Source organism: Passer montanus, unplaced genomic scaffold (genome assembly GCF_014805655.1).
Source record: "Passer montanus isolate IOZ18808 unplaced genomic scaffold, ASM1480565v1 scaffold55, whole genome shotgun sequence".
Lineage (NCBI taxonomy): Eukaryota > Metazoa > Chordata > Aves > Passeriformes > Passeridae > Passer > Passer montanus.
In genome coordinates, this window is record NW_024370485.1 from 2,134,372 (window position 1) to 2,157,640 (window position 23,269).

Below are 23,269 nucleotides of genomic sequence, written 5' to 3' on the forward strand. Positions count from 1 at the left end.
GCCGGCGCCGCAGGTGTCAGGACAGGCGGGGCCGGGTACCGAGCTGGCAATCAATAATGCAAAGCGGCGGTCACATGTCCTTGCTGGCTGTCGCAGGATTCCTCTCTCCCCCCCAGAGTCTGGTTACTTCCAGAGATCAAGTTCCAGCCTCTCGGCTGGTGAATTATTAAACTCCATCAGTGCTCCCTTTGTACCGCATCTCTGTCTTCCTGCTGTCCTTCCTTGCTGGTGACAGGCTCTTTCCATCCAGCTGGCTGGGCAGAAGCAGAGTCCTTCAGGCCAGAATAGCTCCTTGTACTCCCCTTTGCTCCTTGCTTCTCTGTGGGAGAGTGAATAGGCTCCAGAGATGGATCTGTCCTACAGATCCACCATCTCCATCTATAAGGTGAGTGTTGGCATCAAAGGCTGCTCCTGACTGTGTATAGGGGACGTGTGGGTGCGAGATGAGTGGTTTTTGCCAAAGGTGAGTGTTTTCTGCCAAAAAACTGGACAGCTGAGGGCTGAATCCATTCACAGGCTGAACTGCAGCAGCTCCTATGAGTGTTTTCTGCCAAAGGCTCCCTTGCTGGACAGCTGAGGGCTGAATCCATTCACAGGCTGAACTGCAGCAGCTCCTGTGGGCTCTGGGCTGTATTTGGGAGCCAGAGGAGAGGGTGGTGTGGTCCATAAGGGCAGATTCAGGAAGGAACAGGGCAGGCAGGTTGGTTTGGACATGGAGCATGGAGGGTGGCACACCTTGGTTGCTGGCAGGAAGAAGCTTGATCGGCCGTTTTGCCCCTCCCTTGAAAGAGTCTGATCTCATAAATGCTTCCCCCCACACACCAGTCCTGAACCAAGGGGGGAGGGCTGACAGAAGTGGAGAATTGCTTATTCCGGTCTTGGTCTTCTCTGTAGTCAATGGACACCTTAGATAAATGCAAATAAAAGCAGAGAAGCTGGTTGTCCATCCCTTCTCTTACTAAGCTGCTGAGTCTGGCAGTACACCACATCCTGGCCAGGAAAGGGTGGTGTTCATGCCTGGATAACAAGCAGTGGCCCTCTGGCTGGCTGTGGGGTGAGGGAAAAGGCTGCTCAGATCCCCTTGCAGTTCCTCCCCTGCCTGCAGTGGGTGTGGGCCCTTGGGAGAAAGCCATCTTCATTTAGACAACCACATGGCTCTGCAGTGGGCCACCCTGCCCTCTGCATGGCCCCTCTCCTGGCGGGGTGGGAGGGCTGAGGGCAGCTGAAGCTGCTGGCCAGCCCCGATGCAGGGAGCTGGCTGTACATTGTCTCAGTTCCAGTGCTCCAGAGGGGGCTCTCACCCAGCCAAACCACAGCACGGGGGTCTTGACCCGCTGAGGTCCCTGGGCATGGGGAAGGATGGCATTAATGTGCTTGTGCCTGGCCACAGAGCATCCTGGAGCAGTTCAACCCTGCGCTGGAGAACCTGGTGTACCTGGGCAACAACTACCTGCGTGCCTTCCACGGTGAGTGGGGTCCCACCAGCCAGGGCTCCAGACCACCCTGCTGCCTCCAGCCTGGGCACCCCCATCCCCTCACCCAGGACAAGGCTGCTGCTCTGCCACCTCTGACCTGTCCTGAGCTGCTCTTGAGCACTCTTCAGCTCCAGGACCCACTGCTGATGGGGACAGATGGGGTGCCTACAGGCCAAGTGCCAGGAGGTGGCAGTTCTGTGTGCTGCTTGCTGGAGCTGGTGGTGGTGAGAAGGCAGGCTGGACCCTTACCACCCCTCTCCTCTCCCCACAGCACTATCCAAAGCAGCTGAAGTGTATTTTAAGGCAATTGAGAAGATTGGGGAGCAAGCACTGCAGAGTTCCACCTCACACATGCTGGGTAAGGCTCTCCTGCACATCATCTTCTCTCCTGTGGTGAGCCACAGTTACCTTGTTTTGACCTTCTCCCTTAGTTGTTCTACTTCCAGGTACTGGGGCGAGAAAGACAGCTCCTCTAAATGGTGTCTCTCTGTGCCAGGCCCTGTCCAGGTGGTGACAGTCGCATTTATTGTGTGGCCTTGAATATTTGTCACAGTCCCAGCGCTGTATCTCTCTGAGATCAGTGAGTGAGCTCAGCTCCTGTGATGGACCTCCAGTGATGGACCTCTCACAGTCCCTGTTGAGGCATTCTGCCCCAGAGATGAAATTTTCATCACAGAGGAAGCATTTTTCTCTTCCTCAAGGGTGTGAGGAAAAAGCCAGGGAGCAAGCACTGACAACAACTGATGGGGTTTTGTCCTCCTGAGCCTGCAGCTGGCTGGAATGGCAGCTTGGGGCTGAGGGACTCACACCCAGCAGTGTAAATGACTCTGCAGCCTGGTGGTGACTGCTGAAAACGTGGTCAGGGAACTGGTCCACTGCTAAACATTTTAGCAAAAAGCTTCCAGCAGATGTGCCCCTTTTGCAGACTCTTCTTGTCATCTGCACCTCCCAGCTGGCTCCTCTGCTCCCTGTCATCACTCTCTCCCTTTCCTGGTTCCACAAGGCCAGCACTGGTGAAGAGGGACCATGCACAGCATTGGAAGGTGCTGGAGCTGCCTTCCATAGGACAGAAATGTGCAGCACAGCTGGGGTGCCATTGGGGTTAGAAATGGGGCCTGGAGGGGCTGTGGCAGAGCAGAGACCCAGCACCCAGCACCCATGGCAGGGGCGAGGCTGCCTCTGACACCTGGGGCTGTAGCAGAGCACTGCTCCTGCCTCTGACACCTGGGGCTGTAGCAGAGCACTGCTCCTGCCTCTGACACCTGGGGCTGTAGCAGAGCACTGCTCCAGCCATCACATGGGCTGGGGGAACCCTGCATTGGCAGTGCCTGGGAGGGAAGGAAGGAAGGAAGGAGGGAAGGCTACCAGGGTGCAGAGAGCAGTGCTTTATGGTATCTCTTGGACTTTCACAGCTGTGTGAAAGCTCACCAGCCTGAGCTGCACGCTGCTGGTCTGCCTCCTTGGGCACATGAGAAAATGGCCACAGGACTTTTTCACCTTCTCCCATCTTTTCCCCCTAAGGTGAAATTCTGATGCAGATGTCTGACACGCAGAGACTGCTGAGCTCTGATTTGGAAGTTGTGGTGAGTGGCTTTCCCAAGGGCTGGCGGAGGTGGAGAATGAAGTGATTTCCTCAAATGCAGCTTATCAGCATTTACCACATGCAGCCCATCAGCTGCCCTCACACATGCCTGCAGGCAGGTGCCTGCCTCCCTGCTGCACGTGGTGCAGGAAGGGTGCAGGGCTGGCATGCCCAGAGCCTGGCTGCCAGTCACTGGCTCTGCAGGTTTTATGAGCCACCCCTTATCACAGTGCATGCAACATCCCATATGGTGAAGGGATAAGGGTGATGGCTCTTTCACCTCTTTCAGGCTCAGACCTTCCACGTGGACCTGCTGCAGCACATGGAGAAGAACAGCAAAATGGATGTGCAGTTTATCAGTGTAAGTGATGAACTCCCTTCTCCTCCTCAGCTCCCCTTGTTTGTCTCTCCCCTTCACCCCAGGGTTTTTGCTTCAGCACTTGAACACTTGAGGTGTTTCTGTGTTTCTTGTCAGCAGGAGATAGGGGGTCTTACCTTCTCCCATCATGGAACAAACTCCCCTTGTTCCACTGATGATGGAGAGCTAAAAGAGGGCAGGTGGCTGTTCTTTGTGCAGTGGGACTTGCCAAATGCTTCAGCGGGGCTGAGAGACTCAGCATTCCAGAAGCAGAGTTCCCAGCTTCCCCAGATCCCAGGCTCTGCTTGTCTGTGGCTCCTGTGCTGCCGTGGCCCAGCTGGCCATGCTGGTGGGCAGTGTCACAGAGAAGACAGAGGCCTTGGGTTCCAGGGCTGGGCAGCTGGGTGCCAGTCCTTGCTCCTGAGATCTTGAGGTTCATCAGCACTCTTGGGCCATTTAAAATTAAAAGAAAGGCATTTTGTAAGAGGTCCAGGTGAAGCCTGGTCGCAGGTGGGCTCCGATGCCCAAGCACCCAGAGTCAGAGCAGGACCCTTGCTGCCTCACGGTGTGGCTGGGTCTCTGGCTCCTGGCTGAGCCTCTTTTCTCCCTGGCAGGAGAGCCAGAAGCAGTATGAGCTGGAGTACCAGCGAAGAGCCACCAACCTGGATAAGTGCATGGCAGAGCTGTGGAGAATGGAGAGGGCTCGTGACAAAAACGCCCGGGAGATGAAGGTAAGCAGTGATTGCCAGAAGGGCAGTTGGTAATAAGAACTGGATGATTTTTCAGGAACCAGGGCTGATTTCTCAGCAGCCTTAGCCAAGGGGTTGCCCCGACGTTCAAAAGGCAGCAGGCTTATCTGGAAAGTAGGAAACTCCTGTTCTACAGGGTGCTACTGACCTGTGGTACTCAGTCCTGCCAAGCCCTTTCCTCATTTAGGAAGCCTCAGGAAGCAAGGACTTAATCCCTGGCACTCTGCTCTAGCTCCTGTCTGCTGCTCCAGCACTGCAAGAGGACTGGGAAGCTGATAGACTTGATGACCCCTTCCAACCCTTCCCTTGAGCCCACTCTGCTGGATTTTCAGCGATCCTTCCTCCCTTTTTTCCCTGTGGCACAGGAGAACGTGATGCGGCTGCGCTCGGAGATGCAGGCGTTCGTCTCGGAGAGCCAGAGGGAGGCTGAGCTGGAGGAGAAGCGCCGCTACCGCTTCCTGGCTGAGAAGCACCAGATGCTCTACAACACCCTCCTCCAGTTTTACAGCAGGGTACAGCCCTGCCCTGCTGGGCAGCACAGCTGGGGGAGCAGCCAGCAGGGCTGGAGGGGGGGCATGCAGGCAGGGCTGAGCCATCCCTTAGGTGGAGGATGCACCTCTGCACGGACTGGGGCAGGAAACTATTTTGTTTCTTGCTGTGAGGTTCAGGCTGGCTGTACTAGGTTGGGAGAACATGTCTGGGGCTGAGGGTGGTGCTGGCATGGGGTTAGTTTGGTGTGTGAGTGATGGAGGAGGGAAGGATGCTGTAGGTGTTTATAACAGGGTCATTGGGACCAGGGGAACTCTGCTGGAGGGTGCCATCCTGGAAATTCCTACAGGGAGCTGTTTTGCCATGCCCACAAGCCTAATTGTGGCAGGACCCGGTCTCTAATGCTCATGTAAGCCTAGGCTTTTTCTGTAGCTGGTCTGCTCTGTCCATCACCCCCTCTTCTCTGTTTCCTCCCAGGCTCGGGGCATGATCCAGAGCAAGGCACCACGGTGGAAGGAGCAGCTGGAAGCCAGCCGTAACCCCTCCAACAGCCACTCACAGGGGCTGCTCTCTGCCTCCCACGGCCAGGGCTATCCCTCAGGACGCCTCACACCCACCCACCTCGAGATGGTGAGGAGCCCACAGGCAGCTTAGCCTTGTTTGGTGAGACATTGGAACAGGTTGCCCAGAGAGGTGGTAGATGCCCTGTCTCTGGAAACATTCCAGGTCAGGCTGAACTGAGCTGTGGGCAACCTGATCTGATTGAAGACATCCTTGCTCACTTCAGGTGGTTGGACTAGATTGCCTTTAAAGGTCCCTTCCAACCCAAAATATTTAATGGTTCTTTGGTGGTGAGGCTGCAGGGCAAGGCCAGTCCTTGGCTAGCCATGGTGCTTGCTGCCTTGTCCAGCTCCAGTGGCCTTTCCTGGCCAAGAGGAAGAGTAGCCTGTGTGTGAGCTGCAATGAAGGAGTGTGCTGAGTTTGGCTTTATAAGAGTCTCAGAGCATCTCCTGCCTAACACAGCCTTCGTGGATGTGTGTTCAACCCCCTTTCTTTCCAACAGCCCCAGAGACCCCTTGGGGAATTTGCTTCCTCTGTGACTGGGAGTAGATCCAGCATCTTCTCTCCGGACCCTCCAGAAATGAGAATGTCTCCTCAGCCAGAGTCTCCCCGGCGGCCACTGCGGAGGACACCATCAGCAGCCAGTATGACCTGCTCCTGGCAGCAGGGCTGTGGGGACACAGGGGTTGGACTCTGGGAAGAGGGCTGGGTTTGGGAAGGGACCACCACTCTAGCAGACAACCAGACCTCAGCCACATTCCTGGGCATGGTGAGAGGACAGCACCTATGGGAGCTGTAGAGGGCAAGGCTGAAGTAGAAAATGAGCTCAGCCTTCAGGGCAGAGTCCATCCAGGGCAAGGCCAGGCTGAGTGAGGTGGGGAACCTATGAATATACAATTTTCAAGGCTCTGTGAACTACAAGAACTGGTTCTTGCTAGAATTCCCATTTTAGTAAAGCACCTTCTCTCATACTACCAGATTAAATATTAGCTTGCCCTATGAAACCCAGCCACTCAACCCATGCCACACCTGCTTTTCCTTCCTGAGAAATTTCAGCTCAAAGTTTTTACAAGATGTAAAAAAAGGACAGGGAGAGTCAGAAATTACCCAAACAATCAGCAGCTCTAGCAGGTCAGCAAGAGGACTGTCAGGCAGGGAGGGCATCAGCCAGAGCATGCAGTGCTTATGCTCCAGGCATTTGGCCAGAGAGGACACAGTGCAAAACAAATGGATTTGGCTTCAGTTGATTGTCTCCTGCAGGTGCTTACCCTGCTTTTCCCATGCTATGTTTTGCCCTCTCCCTGAAAGGCCATCTGCTCCTCCCCTAGAGAAATTGCTTGACTGGGAAGCGCTGGTCCCTTTGAGGCAGCAGGGTCTTGCAGGAGGGTGCCAGCCTCCAGCCTGACCCTTGGGATGGCTCCCCACAGGTTTGCTCCCTCCGGGCCGTGCGTCCCGCTCGGGTTCCTTTGGCGAGGCCAGCAGCGGCAGCGAGGGCAGGAAGAGGAGTGGCACGTCCAGGGTTCAGGCCATTGTGCCCCACACGACGGGTGCCAACCGGACCCTGCTGCGCTTTGAGCCCGGGGATGTCATCACGGTGCTGATGCCCGAGGCACAGAACGGCTGGCTCTATGGCAAGCTGGAGGGCTCATCCACGTACGTGACCCTGCCGCTGAAAATGGGACACAGGCAGGCTTGTGGAGTCTGGAGCTGGAAGGGTTGTGCCCAGAATTATCACCCGCCTGCCTCCTGGTGTGGCCTGGCACGGCGTCCCACCCACCACTCAGTGGGACAGCGCTGTGTCTTCAGTGATGGGGGCTCTGGTGCCAAGAAGATGCAGTGTGCCAGGGCTGACGTGGGTGGGCTGCCTGGGAAACCTCCAGGGGCTTTGGGTGGAAGAGCCAGGGATGCCGTGACCCCCTCCTGGCTTGCATGACTGAGTGGCTCCTGTCATGGGATCCAGCGCAGGGCCATGCACTGCTGGAGTTACCTGAGAGGCCTGGCATTCCTTAGCTCACGCTGCAGCTGCTGCCACAGCCTCCAGCACAGGCAGGGCATGGAAACTGCTGCACCCAGCACTTACTGAATTACCCCCTGTGGCACTGCCATCTGTGTGTAAAGCCTGCCCTGCTCCACAGAGCATGTGGTCTGCAGGAGTGCTCACAGATGTGAGATGAACAAAAGCAGTGCCTTTCTTTGGGTGGCTGTTTCTGGAATGGAGCTGCTGTGAAATCCCTGGAGGAGTTTTCCACAGCTTCCTTGAGATTGTGGTTGGCTGGAGTGTCTCTTGCTGGATTGCACCAGCATTACTCCCAGGAGCACAGGTTTTGCACGGCTCCTGAGATAAGCAAGTCCTGCTCCAAGCTCAAGGTCTGTCTCACGATAACCCCTGTGCCCCATCTATGGGTGAAAGAAGTGCTGGAGCCCTGTCACACATGGTAGAGGCAAACGTGGCTAGATTGATGAGTGAGATGGGTGTAGATCAGAAGTGTTTGGCAACTGGATCTGAAGAACCACAAACCATGGTTGCCTGAACCTCATTTGGTTCTGTTCCTGTGCCCTAGGTGTGGCTGGTTCCCTGAAGCTTATGTCAAGCCTTTGGAGAATACGAGGGAGATGGAGGAGCCAGACACCAGGTAACAGGATGGCAATTGGCCGGACAGGAGCTCCTGGAACACCACAAATGCCAGTGGGGTAACTGCTCAGAGTGTGCCCCATGGAGAGCAGCAGGGCTCCCATGCTGGAGAACCTGCCAAGAGCCTCACTGTGCCCTGGGATCTCGCAGGTTTCCCAGGCATAACCTGTGCAATGTCATCTCAAAAGTTCCTGCAACACGTCCAAGACACGTGTATTTCCTCCAGAGACATCCCAAGTTGTGCTAGCGCTTCCCCAGGCATAACCTCTGCAATGTCATCTCAAAGGTTCCTGCAACTGGGCCAGTCCAAGACACGTGTATTTCCTCCAGAGACATCCCAAGTTGTGCTAGCGCCTGTGCTGCTCCCTGGTCCTTGCTCTTTACTCCCACCTCACTGTCCTGTCCTCCCGCTCAGGTCCTTCCCGCTGCGCAGCAGTCACAGTATGGATGACATCCTGGACCGCCCCAGCACGCCGTCCTCCAGCACTTACTGGCCTGCTGCTGCCCAGCCCAGCCTGCCCAACCCGCCTCCCCTCCCCGTGGGGGCCAGCACTCACCAGAGTGGCGCGGTCCCCCCGGTCAGTTCTGGCTCCAAGGTGAGTGCAGGAGCAGTGGCTGGCGGGTGGCTGTGCACTGGGCCCCATCTGACTTTCATCCTCCAGGGCACACCTTTTCTGCTTTGGCCAGTAGAGACAATCACCTTTCTGATGCTGGTGAAGGAACCTGCTGCTTCCCTGAGTCTTGTTAGCACCAGTGTTTCCCACCCGGTCTGTTCACATGCCACCTTGTCTGATGACCCCTTCCAGTCCTCCTGTTGTGTGCAGATCCTCAGTGCTTGGCTTTGCTCCCCCAAGGGACTGCTTTTCTACCCCTGCCCTTCTCATCTCTCTTTTTGCTCACCAGGGACCCTTCAGTTCAGTCCTTTTCTCCATGACCTCCCAGCCTGATTTCTGGTGGCTCCAGGGCAGCACTTCTTTCTGCTAATAGTAGGACCATGGGGTGACCAGGCTGGTCTGGGAGTGGGTGACCAGCTAACAGAGATGCCATCCTTCTTCTCCCTTCAGAGAATGGAGAGGAGTTTCATAGGGCTCCTCTTTCAAATCCAGATGAGGGTTGGCTTAAACTCACAGCTGGGGCAGGGAAAAGCTGGGAGCAAAGGCTGAGGGCACAGCTATACTGAGGAGCCTTAGAACGAGTTGTGTCCAACTCATGGCCTATGGATGGCACACTGAGAAGGAAGTCCTCCACTTAGCATTGCTTCCAGCAGTAGGGAATTGACTGGGGAGAACCAAGTTAAAGGTGAGGACCTGGGGGAGGAAAGAACAGTGCTGCCCATGTGGCATTACTTGCTCAGTCTCACAGAGGGCTGGAAAACCTTTTCCACAGTAACTGGCTCCAGGCCAGCGCAAGGTTGCAAGCAATTTAATGTTTCAAAGAACTGAAAACTGCAACATTTGATTAGTCTTTTTTTTCCCTTTATGTCCTGCTCTGTGGTTTCAGATAGCTTCAGGCTGTGAAACACAGGGGAACAGCTTCTGCAGCCTTTCTGTCCCTCTGGGTCACAGGGTTTTTGTCCTGCCCTAGGGCTAGGGTGTAGGGATATACCTGGGATTGAGTCATTAATTGTGTGCAGCATTTGGAACAGCATGGCAGAGTGTGGAACCTCATTATAAAGGAGGGAAAGACTAATTTGGAAAGACTCAGCCTTGCTTTAAGTGTATGCCCAAGACATCCCCCAGCTGAGCCACAAACAAATGGGTGTGACTTCCCAGCTGGATACCAGATAGCCACGTGTGACTTTCTTGTCTGTCACCAGAATACTTTAGCAGGTCAGTTGTCACTCATCCTTCACTATCTGCTGGCCAAGAATAAGGGCCACAGGGCCTAGGTCCAACTTTGTCCATCAGGTTTGTCCACTTTTAAGCAATATGTGGAGCAGGGTAGGTAGGTACAGCTCTGGAGCTCCCCGTGGATGCAGGAATCATGTGAGGGCATGGACAGCAGACTTTTTGCCAGGGTGTGTGGGCAGCATGAGGGGGCATCTCTGGCTGTGCTGGAGGGTGAAATGTAGCTCAGACTGTCACTGTGTGCCGTGCTCTTCAGATATGGCATTTGGGGATCTGAGTCATCTCCTTTCTTCCCCAAAACAAAGTAAGATGTCCTAGGGGAGTAAGGAACCTGTGGCATAGAGACAACCCCCCACAACAAAATTCAGGGTATTATCTGCAGTGGGGAATTTGTGGACTTTTGAAAAGCTTGATTGAATAAGGAGTCAGAGCCCTGTTAAGAGGACTTGGGCTCCTAACTCACCTAAGTGTTCTGTGAAATCTTCCTCCATGTGTGCAGTGTCTCCTGCCCCACTCTTCTCTCTACATTCCCTACTCCAGATTTGTCACTGCTGCTTTTCTTTTCACTGCAGAAATCAGGAGTATTTGACCAGCCCCCTGAGCTCTTCCCACGGTGAGTAAGATGTGGAACTTCAGTCTGGAATAATCTGACAGAGGGGAGTATTATTACAATGCTATTATTATTTAACCTTTTGGATTATCAATGTGGGAGGAACAAGGGAGTGTCTGGGGAAAAGCAATGCACAGCCTACCTTCCAGGACAGGAGGCAGAGGTGGTCCATTCTGGCCTCTGCTGACTGGGAAGGTCCTGTCCTGACTCAGATAAACTGAGGCAGGACCTGAGCACCCTGAACACATGTCCAGACCAGCCTGCTCCTTCCCATCCATCTGGGAAGGGTCACAATAGCAGCTCGCAGCCTGAGTGTGGAGCTACACGACTGTGCATCTCTGCCTGCTTGGAAAGGGCTGAGGCATAAAAGGACGTGGCTTTGAGTTCTGATGAGTCAGGTCTGTGGGGATGAGACTTCCATAAGTTCCTGGTTTTGTGCCCCCTGCAGCTGGGTTGGTGTCTCCGTGTTTCTGGGGTGGTGCCGTGGCCTTTTTCCGCTCCCCGACTCCTTGCTTGGAGGGTTGGTGTACACTCTGTGAGTGTAGAGTGCTGTCATGAGGGACAGCCATGGGCTAGTGTCCCTTCCTCATCCTTTGGAAGAAGGAGGGTGAGGAATCCTCAGGAGAGCCCAAGGGGAACCACATGGGAATGTGCAGCAGGGTGTGTTAAGGATGGAGAAAACACACTCAGGAATGAGCTTTACCACACTCTCCTCCTTGGCATGGAAGCGACTGCAGCAGGACTAAGTAGCCTTTTCTTGGTCACAGACATCCCTGCATGGCACTGGCAGACTTTCTGATGGTTGCCTGTTTCCTTTCCCATTCCAGGGGTACCAACCCCTTTGCCACAGTCAAGCTGCGCCCCACAGTCACCAACGACCGCTCGGCACCCATCATCCGGTGAAGCAGGGCTGTGGGCAGAGGACAATTTCAGCACAGAAGGAGGAGGAGAAGTGATAGTGCTGTGACCTCCAGCTGGGCAGCAACCTAGTGCTACCACTCAAGGAGTGAACTCTCTTTTCCCCTCCCGTACCTCTGGGACAATGGGACCTGTCTCAGCTGGGTGCCTGGTGTGCTGTGGCCAGAAGCAGATCTCTGCTGCCCCTTCTGGATTGATCCCTGCTTTCCTCCCCTTGGGGTGTTACTGTACTTGACTGGGAGGGAGCAGTCTGGAGTTACTGGTGCTGGTGCCCTGGGAGAGGGGATGGTGCTGGAGCTGCAGGTAGGGCTGGCTAAGATCATCTGTATCCAGGGTGGTGCTGTTGGGATGCTGAAGGTGCAGCTTTGCCATCCCTGCTGTGGGCAGAGAAGGACTGTCACCAAACCGTTCCTTTGCCACCAGAAGAACGAACCCCAGAAGAAAAGGCTACAAGAAGGCTTCCAGTGATGTGGTCCAGCTGCCAGGGTCTGGTCTTGGCCTCTTTGACAACTGTGTCCATTTGTAGCAGCATCTGCCTCTTCTCACCCCAGGTGCAGCCCCTTGCCTTGCTAGGCAGTGCTAGGGCAAGGCAGGGGCAGGTGACAGTGTCCAGCACCACTGCCCTGTTCCTTCATGTATTGTCCTGTGGAAAATAGATGGGGGTTTTTTAAAATAAAATGGAGAATGCATCTTCTGTGTCCATTTCAGTGGCTGGGACATCAGCTCAGTCACAAGATGCAGGGGAGGAGGACAGGCTGCACTGCCCATTGTTGGCTGTCCCCCTGAGTTCCCCTGTCTGTCCTGTGGCCCCCTTCTCCTGACCCACTGCTGGAACATGTCCCCTGGGCACCCAGGGCTGCTCAGTGCAGGGGGAAAACACTCCCTAGGGCCTGTGGGGGCCTCACCAATCTGGGAATACCCGGCGTGTGCTGGGGGAGCCTCACGGGAGCGGCAGCGTGAGCGAGGGATGGAGCGCTAGCGATGGCCAGGGCTTAGCTGATTAGCCTTATTAATAGCCATTAAACCCTGGCTGTGAGTGTGGCCAAGCCCCCGCTGCCCCCAGCTGCTGAGGGGCTTCATGGCTTTACAGCCCAGGCCTTTTCCTCCCCAAAACCCCACCTGGGCTCAGCCCCAGCCCCTCCCTGGAAGTGAAGGGGTCCCTCCATGTGTGGCCAGAGGCTGGCTGGTCCCCAGCGCCTGCCAGACTCCTCCTGTGAGTCACCCACGGGGGAGGTTGGTTTTGAGGGGGGGTTACTGAGCTGCCCAGGGTGGGCAGGACCTGGCAGTTTGAGCCAGGACTGGCAGCGATTCCTTGGCTGCTCCACCTTGTTTCACTTCTCTGCTGGGCACATGCCCTGCAAAACCACACCACCGCTTTCTCCATCGTGGCTGGCAGCTGAGGATGCTTCAAAAGTAGCTGCTTTACCTATTTTTTCCCTTTACTGAAGCATGGGCACATGGTCTCCTCCTCCACTGCCTCCCTTCCCAGCACCCAACACCCCTCACCCTCACCCTGCTTCTTCCTGTCCTTGTCCCTCCGACTGAACCTATCCCTGCCAGCCTGCCCTGCCCTGCTCTGCTGGGGAAAACGCAAGGAGCCCCTGGGCAGCAGGATTACCGGGGGATTCGGGCTGTGGCAGGCAGCCACCTCGTCCCCATTGGCTGGAAAAGCCTCTTAAAAGTGGAGAAGTGCTTTCTGCCCGCTCAGCACCCGCTGGTCTCTGCCGACCTGAAACCTTAAGCAGCTCCTGACCCACATCCACACTGGGGGTGCCGTGGGACACTGCTTGCACCCACAGGAGGCAAGGGAGTGCCCCTCACAGGGTGTCCCCCCAGATCTGCCACAGACAGCTTTGCTGGGCATCGCTGGAACTGGAGGGAAGCAAGCAGAGAGGGGGATTAGCTGTCTTGTGAGGACGTAGCTGCTCTGAAGGAAGGAGCGGAGCACAAGACTGCTCGACGGTGCTAGATCCCTGCAGGCATTGTCCTGTGCCCACCATGGAGAAAAGATCCAGCAGGACCATCTAACCAGGCACCCTCATCCAGAGCAGGGAAGTGCCGGCCAGTGGGAGAAGGAAGCGCTGCTGAGGGATCTGCTCAACCCTTGGAGGCTCAGCTTGTGCTGGGAGGTCATCGCTGCATTGCACAGGTCAGTGCTGTGGAGGGATGCTGGCACCCTCGCCCCAGCAGCCGCTAGGGACAGCTCATTCATTTAATTCTCTAACAAATGCTTTCCCAGGGGGGTGTCTGTGGGTTGGAGAGGCTGTGGCATGAATCGTGGGCCTTGCAGTCAATAAAGAGACTCCCTGCCCCATCTGTACTGCATGGAGTTAGCGACTCCATGAGCATTTATGTGGATCCTCCTGGGTGCAGCTTGTCCAGCACAGTGGGGATTTTCTGGGCATTATCCAGCACTGGCTGCACTGTGCTCTGGCTGTGTCCAGGGACTGGCAGCCACAGCTGAACCTGCTGTGGTCTTCACCCTTCCAGCCTGGCTTGAGCCTCCTGCTGTAGGCACAATTCTTCTTGCAGCCACCTGCAGCAAGTGCTGCAGCAGTGCCTGCTCTGGCCCACCTTCCTGTGATGCACAGGGAAGGGCAGGTGCCCATGCTGCTGAGCTTTCAGGTGCATGTGAGCTCACACACGGTGCTTTTACCCGTGAATAAAGCTGCTTAACTGGGGACAAAATGACAGTGAGCTGTAGAGCATGCAAAGGCAGGAGCAGGGTGTGGGGTGTGACTGCAGACAAGCATGAGTGTCATGGTGTTGGGAACGAGGCAGCTCTGAACTGGCTCACAGCTGGGATAAATCTCCAGCAGAGCTGTGCTGTGGCATATTGGCCTTGGAGGCATCTCCACAGGCGAGCTCCTCTGGTGCACCCCATCGTTTTCAGCCAACATCTGGCTGCAGGCAGGTAAAAGTGCTTTCATGCTTTGCTATACAGCTCTGTGGCTCCTGCAGAGGTGCCCTCCAGCTCCAAACTCAAACAAGTACTCACAGGTATTTGTCTAATGCACTCTTCAAAATCAGATGCCATGGGCTCATCACTGACAGGCGGCACGACAAAATCTCTGAAGACAGAGACAAATCTCTCTCACAGACAGACAAATATTTTCTTGGTAGGATACTGGCAGGGAGCAGCAGGGTTGAGGGAAGGATGGATTGCAATGGTTTGATTGATTCATTTAATTTGCAGTGCATGATGAGCTCAAGAAAAGCAAGGCTGGGAGAAGGGCTTGGATAAAAAGTCTCAGGCTGTGTTTGGTGGCAGCTCTTACTTGAAGTAGCCAAGTGCAGCAGAGGGTGCAGTGGTGGAGCACCAGCTCTGATTGAGAAATCACTGTGCTTTGGCAGCAGTCGCCTTTTGTACAGCTGGGTCCAGCTTGTCAGTCAGCTGGAGCTGGGACAGGAGCAGTGGGCAAAATGGCAGAGCCTGAGCGAGGCTATTCAGTCTGGCTGTCAGGGCGCCAGTGATCCAGAAAACCCCAGTGAGGGTGAGATGGAGGAGGTATGGGTAGCTGGAGAGTGCATCATTATTCTCTTCTTCCTGTAGGGATTCCTTGCCCTAAAAATATTTTTATAGCTCCCTGTTTTCAGTCCATGTCTCCGTCCCTGTGCTGGCCCCAGTGGTTCACCCCAAGAGCTGCTAGGAAAGAGCCATCCAGAAGAGCTGCTCCAGTCCATGCTCAGAACCAGATTCAGCTCCCTTTTTTTGCGGCTCAGGGCATCCTGAAAATTTGGGGAAGTTTGCTGCGGGGACCCATGGGTGGCAGACATCTGAGTGCTGCTGTACTCTGTTTTTGGGAGCAAAGGCTCCCTGAGAGGGGAAGGAGGGGTACAGCTGAGTGTGGCTGTGGGGTAAGGCCACTCTTGCCAAGTAAGGGCCCTCTGCCTGGGGTCTGCCCCAGCCTGTGCCATCCACACTTCTGTCCAAAGGACTTGCACTCCTCTGAGACTCAGAGCAACAGCAGCCATGGGAATCAGCTCAACTCAGCCCCTTTGCTGGAGGACACCAAGAACAGGGCCTTCCTTGAGAAATGCACCCAGATCCAAAGCTCTCAGGTTCTAGCAATGTCTGTCACATCCATAAGACAGTCCCTGTCCCCTCAGCACTCTCTAGTCCATTTGTGACCCCTGGCATTTCCCACAACTGCTGGTGCCAAGAGATGAGGACGCTGCTGCCATCTTGCAGTCCTTCAGCCAAGAGAGCTGGGCAGGAGAGAGAATCCTTGTTAGGAGTGTGCTGCCACAGGACAGCGACAGGAGACAAACCAGACCCAAGAAAGCCCAGCTCAGGCATGGAGAATGCCTGTCTAATCTACTTGGGAGCATCTGTAGTGTAAGTCCAGCGATGGCTTTGCATGCAGGTGTGGAAATAATCCTGGCTGAAAAGAAACTGTGGCCAAGGGTGCTGGGAGGGGCAGAAACCTGGTACCTAAGGGAGAAATGAAAAACATACCCATAGCAGTCAGCTGGAACAAAATTCCTGGGCAGCTTAAGAGCCCTGAGAGCAACTCACAAGACATCCCCTTTAATTCCCTCCTTCTCCCCACTTAGGCTTTGTTCCGGCCCCTCCGTGTCGTACAGAGCCCTAATCTCTCTGGCATGCAAATAACCACTGTTTTTTTGTGCTCTCCCCCTTCACCTATTTCGGAAATCTGGCCCCTGATGGCAGGGAGGGGAGGGAGAAGGAGAGTGCCATGCACTGGGTCTCCCAGAAGAAAGAACAGAGGCTCAATGGCTCTCCTTGCCTCACTGCTGGAGGTTTCTGTGGCAGGGCAGGTCCTGGAGGACTCCCCACTGGAGCAGACCAGCATGGGAGAGGCTCAAAGGCAGATTTTAAGAAGCAAAAAGAGTTCACATTGCTGATCTTTGCCTCCCCCCATCTGTAGGCAAGGCTGGATATGAAGCAAGGGTGGTGCTGCAGATCCTGATGCTGCATCAGATGCAGCACCCCAGGCTCAGCTGGGAGCTGTGACAACCTTTAGCTGTGTTTGGCCAGGGTTTATGGAGCTCTGGGCTGCCCCCTCTCAGGGGGAGCTTCCCACCTCTGCCCAGCTGAGGCATGACCTCACACCCCAAAGCAATCTCACCTCACCTGGCAGGATCAGGGTACAAAGAGTAGCTGTGGCCCCTGATGGGCCATGGTGGGCATGGAGAGAAACCTTGTAGTAAATGTTTGCTGCTCTGCTCTTCTCTTCTTGCAGCACCAGCGGACTTTCTCTCTCTCTGTTGCCCTACTTCCTCCTGGCCTGTCTTTCCATTCCTAGGTTAGAAGATGGGGAGACCTGACCCAGAAGAAGGGCAACTCCCGGCTCCTGTGAAGCCCCCGGATGGTGGCTGGGGCTGGATCGTGCTCCTTGGCTGCTTTGTCATCACTGGCTTCTCCTATGCCTTCCCAAAAGCCGTCAGTGTCTACTTCAAGGAGCTGATGAAAGATTTCCACGTGGGCTACAGTGACACAGCCTGGATCTCTTCCATCATGCTGGCCATGCTCTATGGGACAGGTGATGATTGGACACACTTCCCCCTCCTCACCTCACAGCTTTCCCACTCTGCCATGCCCAGGCCATGTCCCCATGGACTCTCCTGGCCATGAACCACGATGCAGAATACAATTGTCCTACCACTTCTCTTCTGGAAGTGTGCTGCATCTCATATCCCTGTTTCCTCTGCCCCAGCAGGAGTCACCCCACCTCCATCCCAGACAACTGATACAGGGTTTGCTCCCACTGCTGAAGTGCTGTTCCTGCCACACCAAGTGCCAGGGAATAGGGTTCAAAGGCAGGGCAGGACAGAAGCCTCCACACCACCAGCCTCTCTCCCTTGGCCAGACCCAACAGAGGTGCAATTAAGCAGCCAAGCAATGAGCTCCATCATCACAGCTTCATGTTCCCTGAGAGCCCTGCTTGGCCTGCCTGCCCCTTCCCAGTTGTCCCGTCTCCTCCTGGTCACCTACTCTGTCTCCTCTGCTTCCTCCTAGGACCAGTATGCAGCATCATGGTGAACCAGTTTGGCTGCCGGCCTGTGATGCTCATTGGCGGGCTGCTAGCTTCTGCTGGGATGATCCTGGCATCTTTTACCACCAATATCATTGAGCTTTATCTGACAGCTGGTGTGCTGACAGGTGAGAGCCCTGGGATTTGGGGGGGCAACACAGGCTTACCAGGGGAAGAGCCAAGACTATGTCATATTTTCCCGTGGCGTATTTCCCTTTCCCTGCCATGTCCAGTATCAGGTCTCCCTCGCCTATTTGCACACACTATGGGAGGCATCTAGTCCTGAATGTTGCACCTGTGAGGGATGCATCTGCTGGATCTAAACAGGATGCATCTGGTGGATCTAAACAGCCAGGACCTGTGGCTGAGAGACAGAAGAAACCTAAGGGTGCTCAGTGATGGTGGTGACTGTGGTAGGTGGCATCAGTACATAGCAGCAGGGGAAAGAGGCAGAATTCCTGTGTAAGGCTCAGGTCCTGCCTAAGTATGAGCACAATTACCTGATCAAACCCATTTCGGGTGGACAGGCTGGTTTAGCCCATCCTCTGCAGGGGCAATCCACCTACATGAAGGCACAGAGCCTTGTGAGGAATACATTCAGCCCATCATGGGACTTCAGGACTAGGATAGTCTGAGGGGAATTTTCAGCTTGTTGCAAAACACATCTCATTCTCTTGCACTCCGTGTCTCCCTCGTGGCTCTCACTTCCATATAGGTCTGGGTATGGCATTGAACTTCCAGCCCTCACTGATCATGCTGGGCACCTACTTTGACAAGCGTCGGCCTCTCGCCAATGGACTGGCTGCTGCTGGGAGCCCTGTCTTCCTCTCCTCCCTCTCTCCACTGGGGCAAGTGCTGCTGGAGAAGTTTGGCTGGCGAGGAGGGTTCCTTATCATGGGGGGCCTTCTGCTTAACTGCTGCACTTGTGGGGCAGTCATGAGACCCCTGGATATGGGCATGAAGAGGAAGATGGGCAAAGCTCAGGACAAATATGAAGCCAAGGAGATGCTGCCCATAGGAGGGAAGTCAGAGGAGGGAATCAGCACCACTGATGGAACCAAGAAAGGCAAGAAAGCCAAGAAGAAGCCTAAGAAAGGAAAGAAGCTTCTGGATTTTAGCATCTTCTCCAACCGAGGGTTTATCATTTATACCATTTCAAAGTTCATCCTGGTCCTGGGTCTCTTCGTGCCCCCCATATTGCTGGTCAACTATGCCAAGGACACAGGCGTGCCGGACACAGAGGCCGCGTTCTTGCTCTCCATCATCGGCTTCATAGACATCTTTGCCCGCCCAGCCTGTGGCATGGTGGCAGGGCTGAAGTGGGTCCGCCCTCACGTGGCATATCTGTTCAGCTTCTCCATGCTCTTCAACGGCCTGACAGACATCTGCAGTGCCAGGGCGAGCAACTACACGGGGCTGGTCATCTTCTGCGTCTTCTTCGGCATCTCCTACGGCATGGTTGGGGCACTGCAGTTCGAGGTGCTGATGGCCATCGTTGGCTCCCAGAAGTTCTCCAGCGCCATCGGGCTGGTCCTCCTCATCGAGGCTTTCGCCGTGCTCATCGGCCCACCCTCGGCAGGTAGGTGTCTTGCTGCAGGTCATTCTTTTGGCTGCCACTGCTCCATATTGCAGGTACCAGGCATGGACAATGCACTTGAAGAAAGACCCCATTTCTCAACTTTAAATTTGCTCTAGAAGCTGAGAGCTGATCTCTGTCTTCACCACGAATGTTGCATAGAATCATGTTAAGGTCAGGCACATGCTGCAGACAAACCTTTGAGAGTCTTCATTAGGACAAAGCAAGCGTCTCTCAAATTCTCCTTGGTGTCCATGGCCTTTTGATTGGCACTGTGAATAGTGATCTCAATTTGCTCTGATCCCAATTCCAAGGCACAGGTGTTTTGCTGTCAGTCAAGTCAAAACAGTTTGCACAGTCCCCTGAGGCATTTGCTGGTAATTTTTCTAAGAGGATTAAGACACTCACAGCTTTTCAGCCAGTCTAGTCTAGGTCACAGCTCCTGGTAAGGCCCATGCCCCGCAAGCAGCCCATCAAAACAGGCTGTTGAATGGAGGTTGGTGTAGATTAATGTTAAGTGTCTGATCACATGTGAGAAAGCCAAATCATGCCCAAGGCATATTTCCAAACAAAGTGTAGTATCCTGATTTGCAAGGAAGAGTCAGGGGCATGACTATGGAAAATCCCCAGGCAGGAACCACTCTGTTGTTTCTTGCAGTCCCTTCCTTCAGCTGTAACACATTAGGCTAAAGCCCATCATTGAAGACCTCTGTGTGAATGGTCTTTTCTTCAGCACAAACCACCAGTTATGAGTAAAACCCGCCCTCAGCAACTCCAACCAGTTCTCAAGTAAAATTTGGCAGCCAAGAGAGGACCCTCTTAAATGCTAACAATAATTCATATCTCACTTTACAAGCTGTGGGGCAGTCAGCAGTCCCAGGCCAGGGAGGGTCAAGAAATACGTGTCTGGAGGCAGCTGCAGAGAGATCACTGGGGGAGAGGGGGATTTAACAGCACCTTGCCTAAGGAGCAAGGCTCACCAGTGGGAGGCTAAGAAGGGAATGCCACAGCCCTCCTGCCTCAGTTCAGCTGTGCCTTGGTGCTGTGTGCACAGACAGTGGCACACAGGCAGTGCAGGGCCACCGAAGACCCGTGCTGGGGGCAGCCAGGTCGCGCTGGGGGCTGTAGGACCCCCCTGGTGCAGGAAGCTCGAGCGCTCTGACAATCCCGACGGCTCGGGGAGAACAGTGCTCGGCTGGGAGAAGGGGGTTGAACAAAGTGGCTTTGTTTGGTGTAATCCTCCTGAGCTGCTTCCCGCTCCGTGGGGCCGAGGGGTTTGGCACAGGATAAGCTGCACACACACACACGCACACGCACGCGCGCTGGGGCACGCAGGCTCCTCGCCCGCCATCCGGCTTGGCTGAACAGGGCCACATTCACCTGCCCAGGAATTCGTCCCATGACTGCTCTGGGAGGCACCTCAGCGTGTCCTGGGGCTGGTTTCTGCAGCACAGCAGGGACTGGGGGTCACATGTGCCTTTGGGAGCACGCAAGACTGGGATGAAGAGCGCGGTTCCACGGCTGCATCCTGACTGCAGCAAGGCAGCTGTTCCTGCTCCCCAGCACCAAGGACTGGGAACTCTTCCACCATTGCCAGCCCCAGTGGATTCAGAAAACAGATTAAGAATATCTCTGGCACAGAACTCACCAGGTGCGGGCCAACCAGAGGGATTCTTCTGCCAAAGAGAAATTTGTTCTTCCCTTCAGAATGTTTTCCTGACATAATAGCTTAGGATATAGCAATGCCTCCCAAACTTTATTTTCTGAGACTGGCCAACCCAAATCATGAGCGGCTTTTCCCACCTTGGCAAGTAGAAGATGGCCCACCAATGGAGTGGAACCCTAACATGAGGGTGTCACAATTATTTAAGATTGTCCAAAGAAGGGAAAACACCAACCATGCACTGTTACCGTACTTTCCCCAGAAGTACAGTGTGGCTCTTTCCCAGGGGGATTTTTAGGTATTCAGGCTTCTCGCTGCTCCCTTGAGGAATGGGTCCTCAGCCAAATGCAGGTGTTGCCCACCTGCACTGGGCTGTCGATGCAGGAGTGCATAGGCTGAATTTAACCATCTCATGTCTTCTCCAACCATCTCATTTCTTCTCCAACCACCAGGCCGCCTGGTCGATGCTCTCAAGAACTATGAGGTGATCTTCTACCTGGCGGGCTCAGAGGTCGTGCTCTCTGCCCTCTTCCTGGGTGTGGCCAGCTACTGCTGCCTGAACCGAGGGAAGAAGGAGCCTCCCCCCGAGAACAACCCCTCTGCGGGAGCGGGCAGCGACACCGAGGAAGCGGAGTCCGACGTGCAGGAAGCCGAGGAGCACAGCAGCAACAACCACCAGCCGGCCCACAGCACCGACAACGCCGTGGTGGTGGCCAGCGAGGAGGCCAACCATGTGGCAGAGGAGCAGAGAGGGGAGGGAGGCGGCTGTCCCGCCGGGGATGGGGAGGTGCTGGCCCGGGACGGCTGCAACGCTGACCAGAGGGTGGAGAGGGACAGCTTTTAGCCAGGGCAGAGAACAGGGATGTATAAAACTGGCCTTGTTTGCAAGCACCTCAGCATGGGAGGGTAGGCGGGATGCAGGGAGCAGAAAGCTGGGACAAGGGCAGATGTAAGAAATAAGTGGGAGAGGTGCAAGAATAGCTGGTCCTTATGTACATATGTCCACAACCTACCCAGTGATACGTCTGCTTGCATCCTGCACCCATGCTGGTACAACGCAGGCTCAGAGCAGCCCAAACACCAAAAAGAAAAATAATAATAATCTTCTTTCCTCACTTTCAAACCAGCCCTGGAGAAAGTCTTCAGAAGAGGCTGCCAAGGACTCTCCTTTTCCTTCTGCATGGTCACAATACAGAACACAAACAATTAGAGACTCTTTGTAATCAGATCTGATACGCTCTGTTCTGGTGTCAGTGTTTTCTTCACCCCACTTCCACGGTCTGGATAGTGTCAGTCTCACTGGCAGCACGTTTAGGAGGTGGTGTAACTCACAGCTGCCAACCTCCATGGGAGCAGACACCAGGCTCTCTGCAACACCTCCCTCGGGCACTGCCGAACCAGGAGGCCACCAGCTCCAGCCACCTCTGCCTGGCACTTCTTTAGTGGGCAGGAAAGCTGGGGCAGTGACACCTGATGCTGCTTCCCCAGGTGGCGAAGCGCTGCCTTAGAGGCTGCTGCTGAGGTACAAGAAGAAGGCACCTAAGAAAGGCTAATGCCATTAGGTGTGCAGCCGCAGCACGGAGCCTTGCTGACAGGAATAGCACCAAGCCAGCTTTATCTAGGCTCAAGTGAGTCCCGTTGACGTGTGAAGGGAGCAACTTGGCCCCTGTGGGGGCAGGGGTGTCAAGACAGGTAAATAACCGTGCCCCAAGTGATTATCCACTGAGCAGGAATGGCACCAGATGTGCCTGTGTTTTCCTCTTAAATAGAGAAAACCTCCTTACATAAAGGAATCAAAGGTAAGGCAGAAGGACAAGCCCCAGTCCCCGGTGCCGCTAACGAGGGTGTTGGAGCACGTGGTAAAGCAGGCATGACCCCCTCACCCCCTGCTGCAGTGGTGGATTTCTAGATTCAGAGAGGACAACCTTCCCTGGCATGCTTAAACCACTTGTAATCTGCTTTAGGACAGGATCTTTTATAAACACCCCTGGCCAAAGCTCTTTCTTCCGGTTTCCCGAACTGCTTCACCTCAGAGAGACCCTGGGGGAACCTGTGACTATAACAAGGGATCAAAAACTAAGCAGAGGGCTACAGGGAAGGCAGCTTGTTGGGCCACCAAAAGTTGTGTTTCATTCCAGACCAGACTGACTACAAATTAATGGGTAGTTGGCAGGATCCATAAAGCCATTTAAACACAGCAGGGGAGTGGGGACATGTAGGAAAGGGTTTCATTCTAGGTGCTCCCAAACAAAAACCACCAGTAAATGATGAGCGAAATGAAGCTGTTGAAGAGTATCAGTTTAAGAAGAGACAGAAGAACTGGAAATTGGAGGGGAGAAGGTAAACCCCACGAGGCTGTACTCTGTCCCACCGTAGCTAACACCACTGTTAGATCTGATATTGAGCTAGTCATAGTGGTGACTTCGGGCATTTTCCTACTCAAACTCCCTTAGAAATATCCCAAGCAAGACTAAACCCCATACCAAACCCCAGATGCAAAGCTCTGGGAGAATGAGAGCAGCAGCAAGGGTGCTGGGGCCCTGCAGGCATTCATGCAGTGCCCTCAAAGCTTGTTTTCCTTCCCAACAAGGAAAGATCGCTGTTTCTGCTCGACCAAGCTGCTCTGCAGCTCTTTCCCCAGTAACCCCAGGCTGGGTTTCCCTTATTCACTAGTATGCCCTACAAGAAAGAGCTCACAACTTCCCAGAGGTCCAAGGTCCACAGCATGAAAACAACTGCCCTTGTCAGCCAGGCCGGTCACTAGAACAAGGTCCCCTCTGTTTCCTTGTCACAAGCCAACATTTCCCACT

The 23,269-nt window shown here is 54.6% G+C and overlaps 2 protein-coding genes across 2 annotated transcripts; both read left to right on the plus strand.

Annotated features, from left to right (window-relative positions):
- The first annotated feature begins 200 nt into the window (after positions 1–200).
- Positions 201–11,893, plus strand: BAIAP2L2 (BAR/IMD domain containing adaptor protein 2 like 2). Its single transcript, XM_039725425.1, has 14 exons — positions 201–385; positions 1,391–1,466; positions 1,747–1,833; positions 2,997–3,058; positions 3,347–3,418; positions 4,030–4,146; positions 4,530–4,676; positions 5,131–5,283; positions 5,717–5,858; positions 6,642–6,867; positions 7,776–7,847; positions 8,262–8,442; positions 10,266–10,306; positions 11,131–11,893. The coding sequence occupies exons 1-14, from the start codon at positions 347–349 to the stop codon at positions 11,204–11,206; spliced, it is 1,491 nt and encodes a 496-aa protein (XP_039581359.1). The 5' UTR covers positions 201–346; the 3' UTR covers positions 11,207–11,893.
- A 2,182-nt stretch (positions 11,894–14,075) lies between these two features.
- Positions 14,076–22,192, plus strand: SLC16A8 (solute carrier family 16 member 8). The gene is made up of 5 exons (XM_039725459.1): positions 14,076–14,135; positions 16,429–16,728; positions 17,205–17,348; positions 17,936–18,799; positions 20,912–22,192. Exons 2-5 carry the CDS (start codon positions 16,500–16,502, stop codon positions 21,301–21,303), a joined length of 1,629 nt encoding a protein of 542 aa, XP_039581393.1. The 5' UTR covers positions 14,076–14,135; positions 16,429–16,499; the 3' UTR covers positions 21,304–22,192.
- Positions 22,193–23,269: the final 1,077 nt, after the last annotated feature.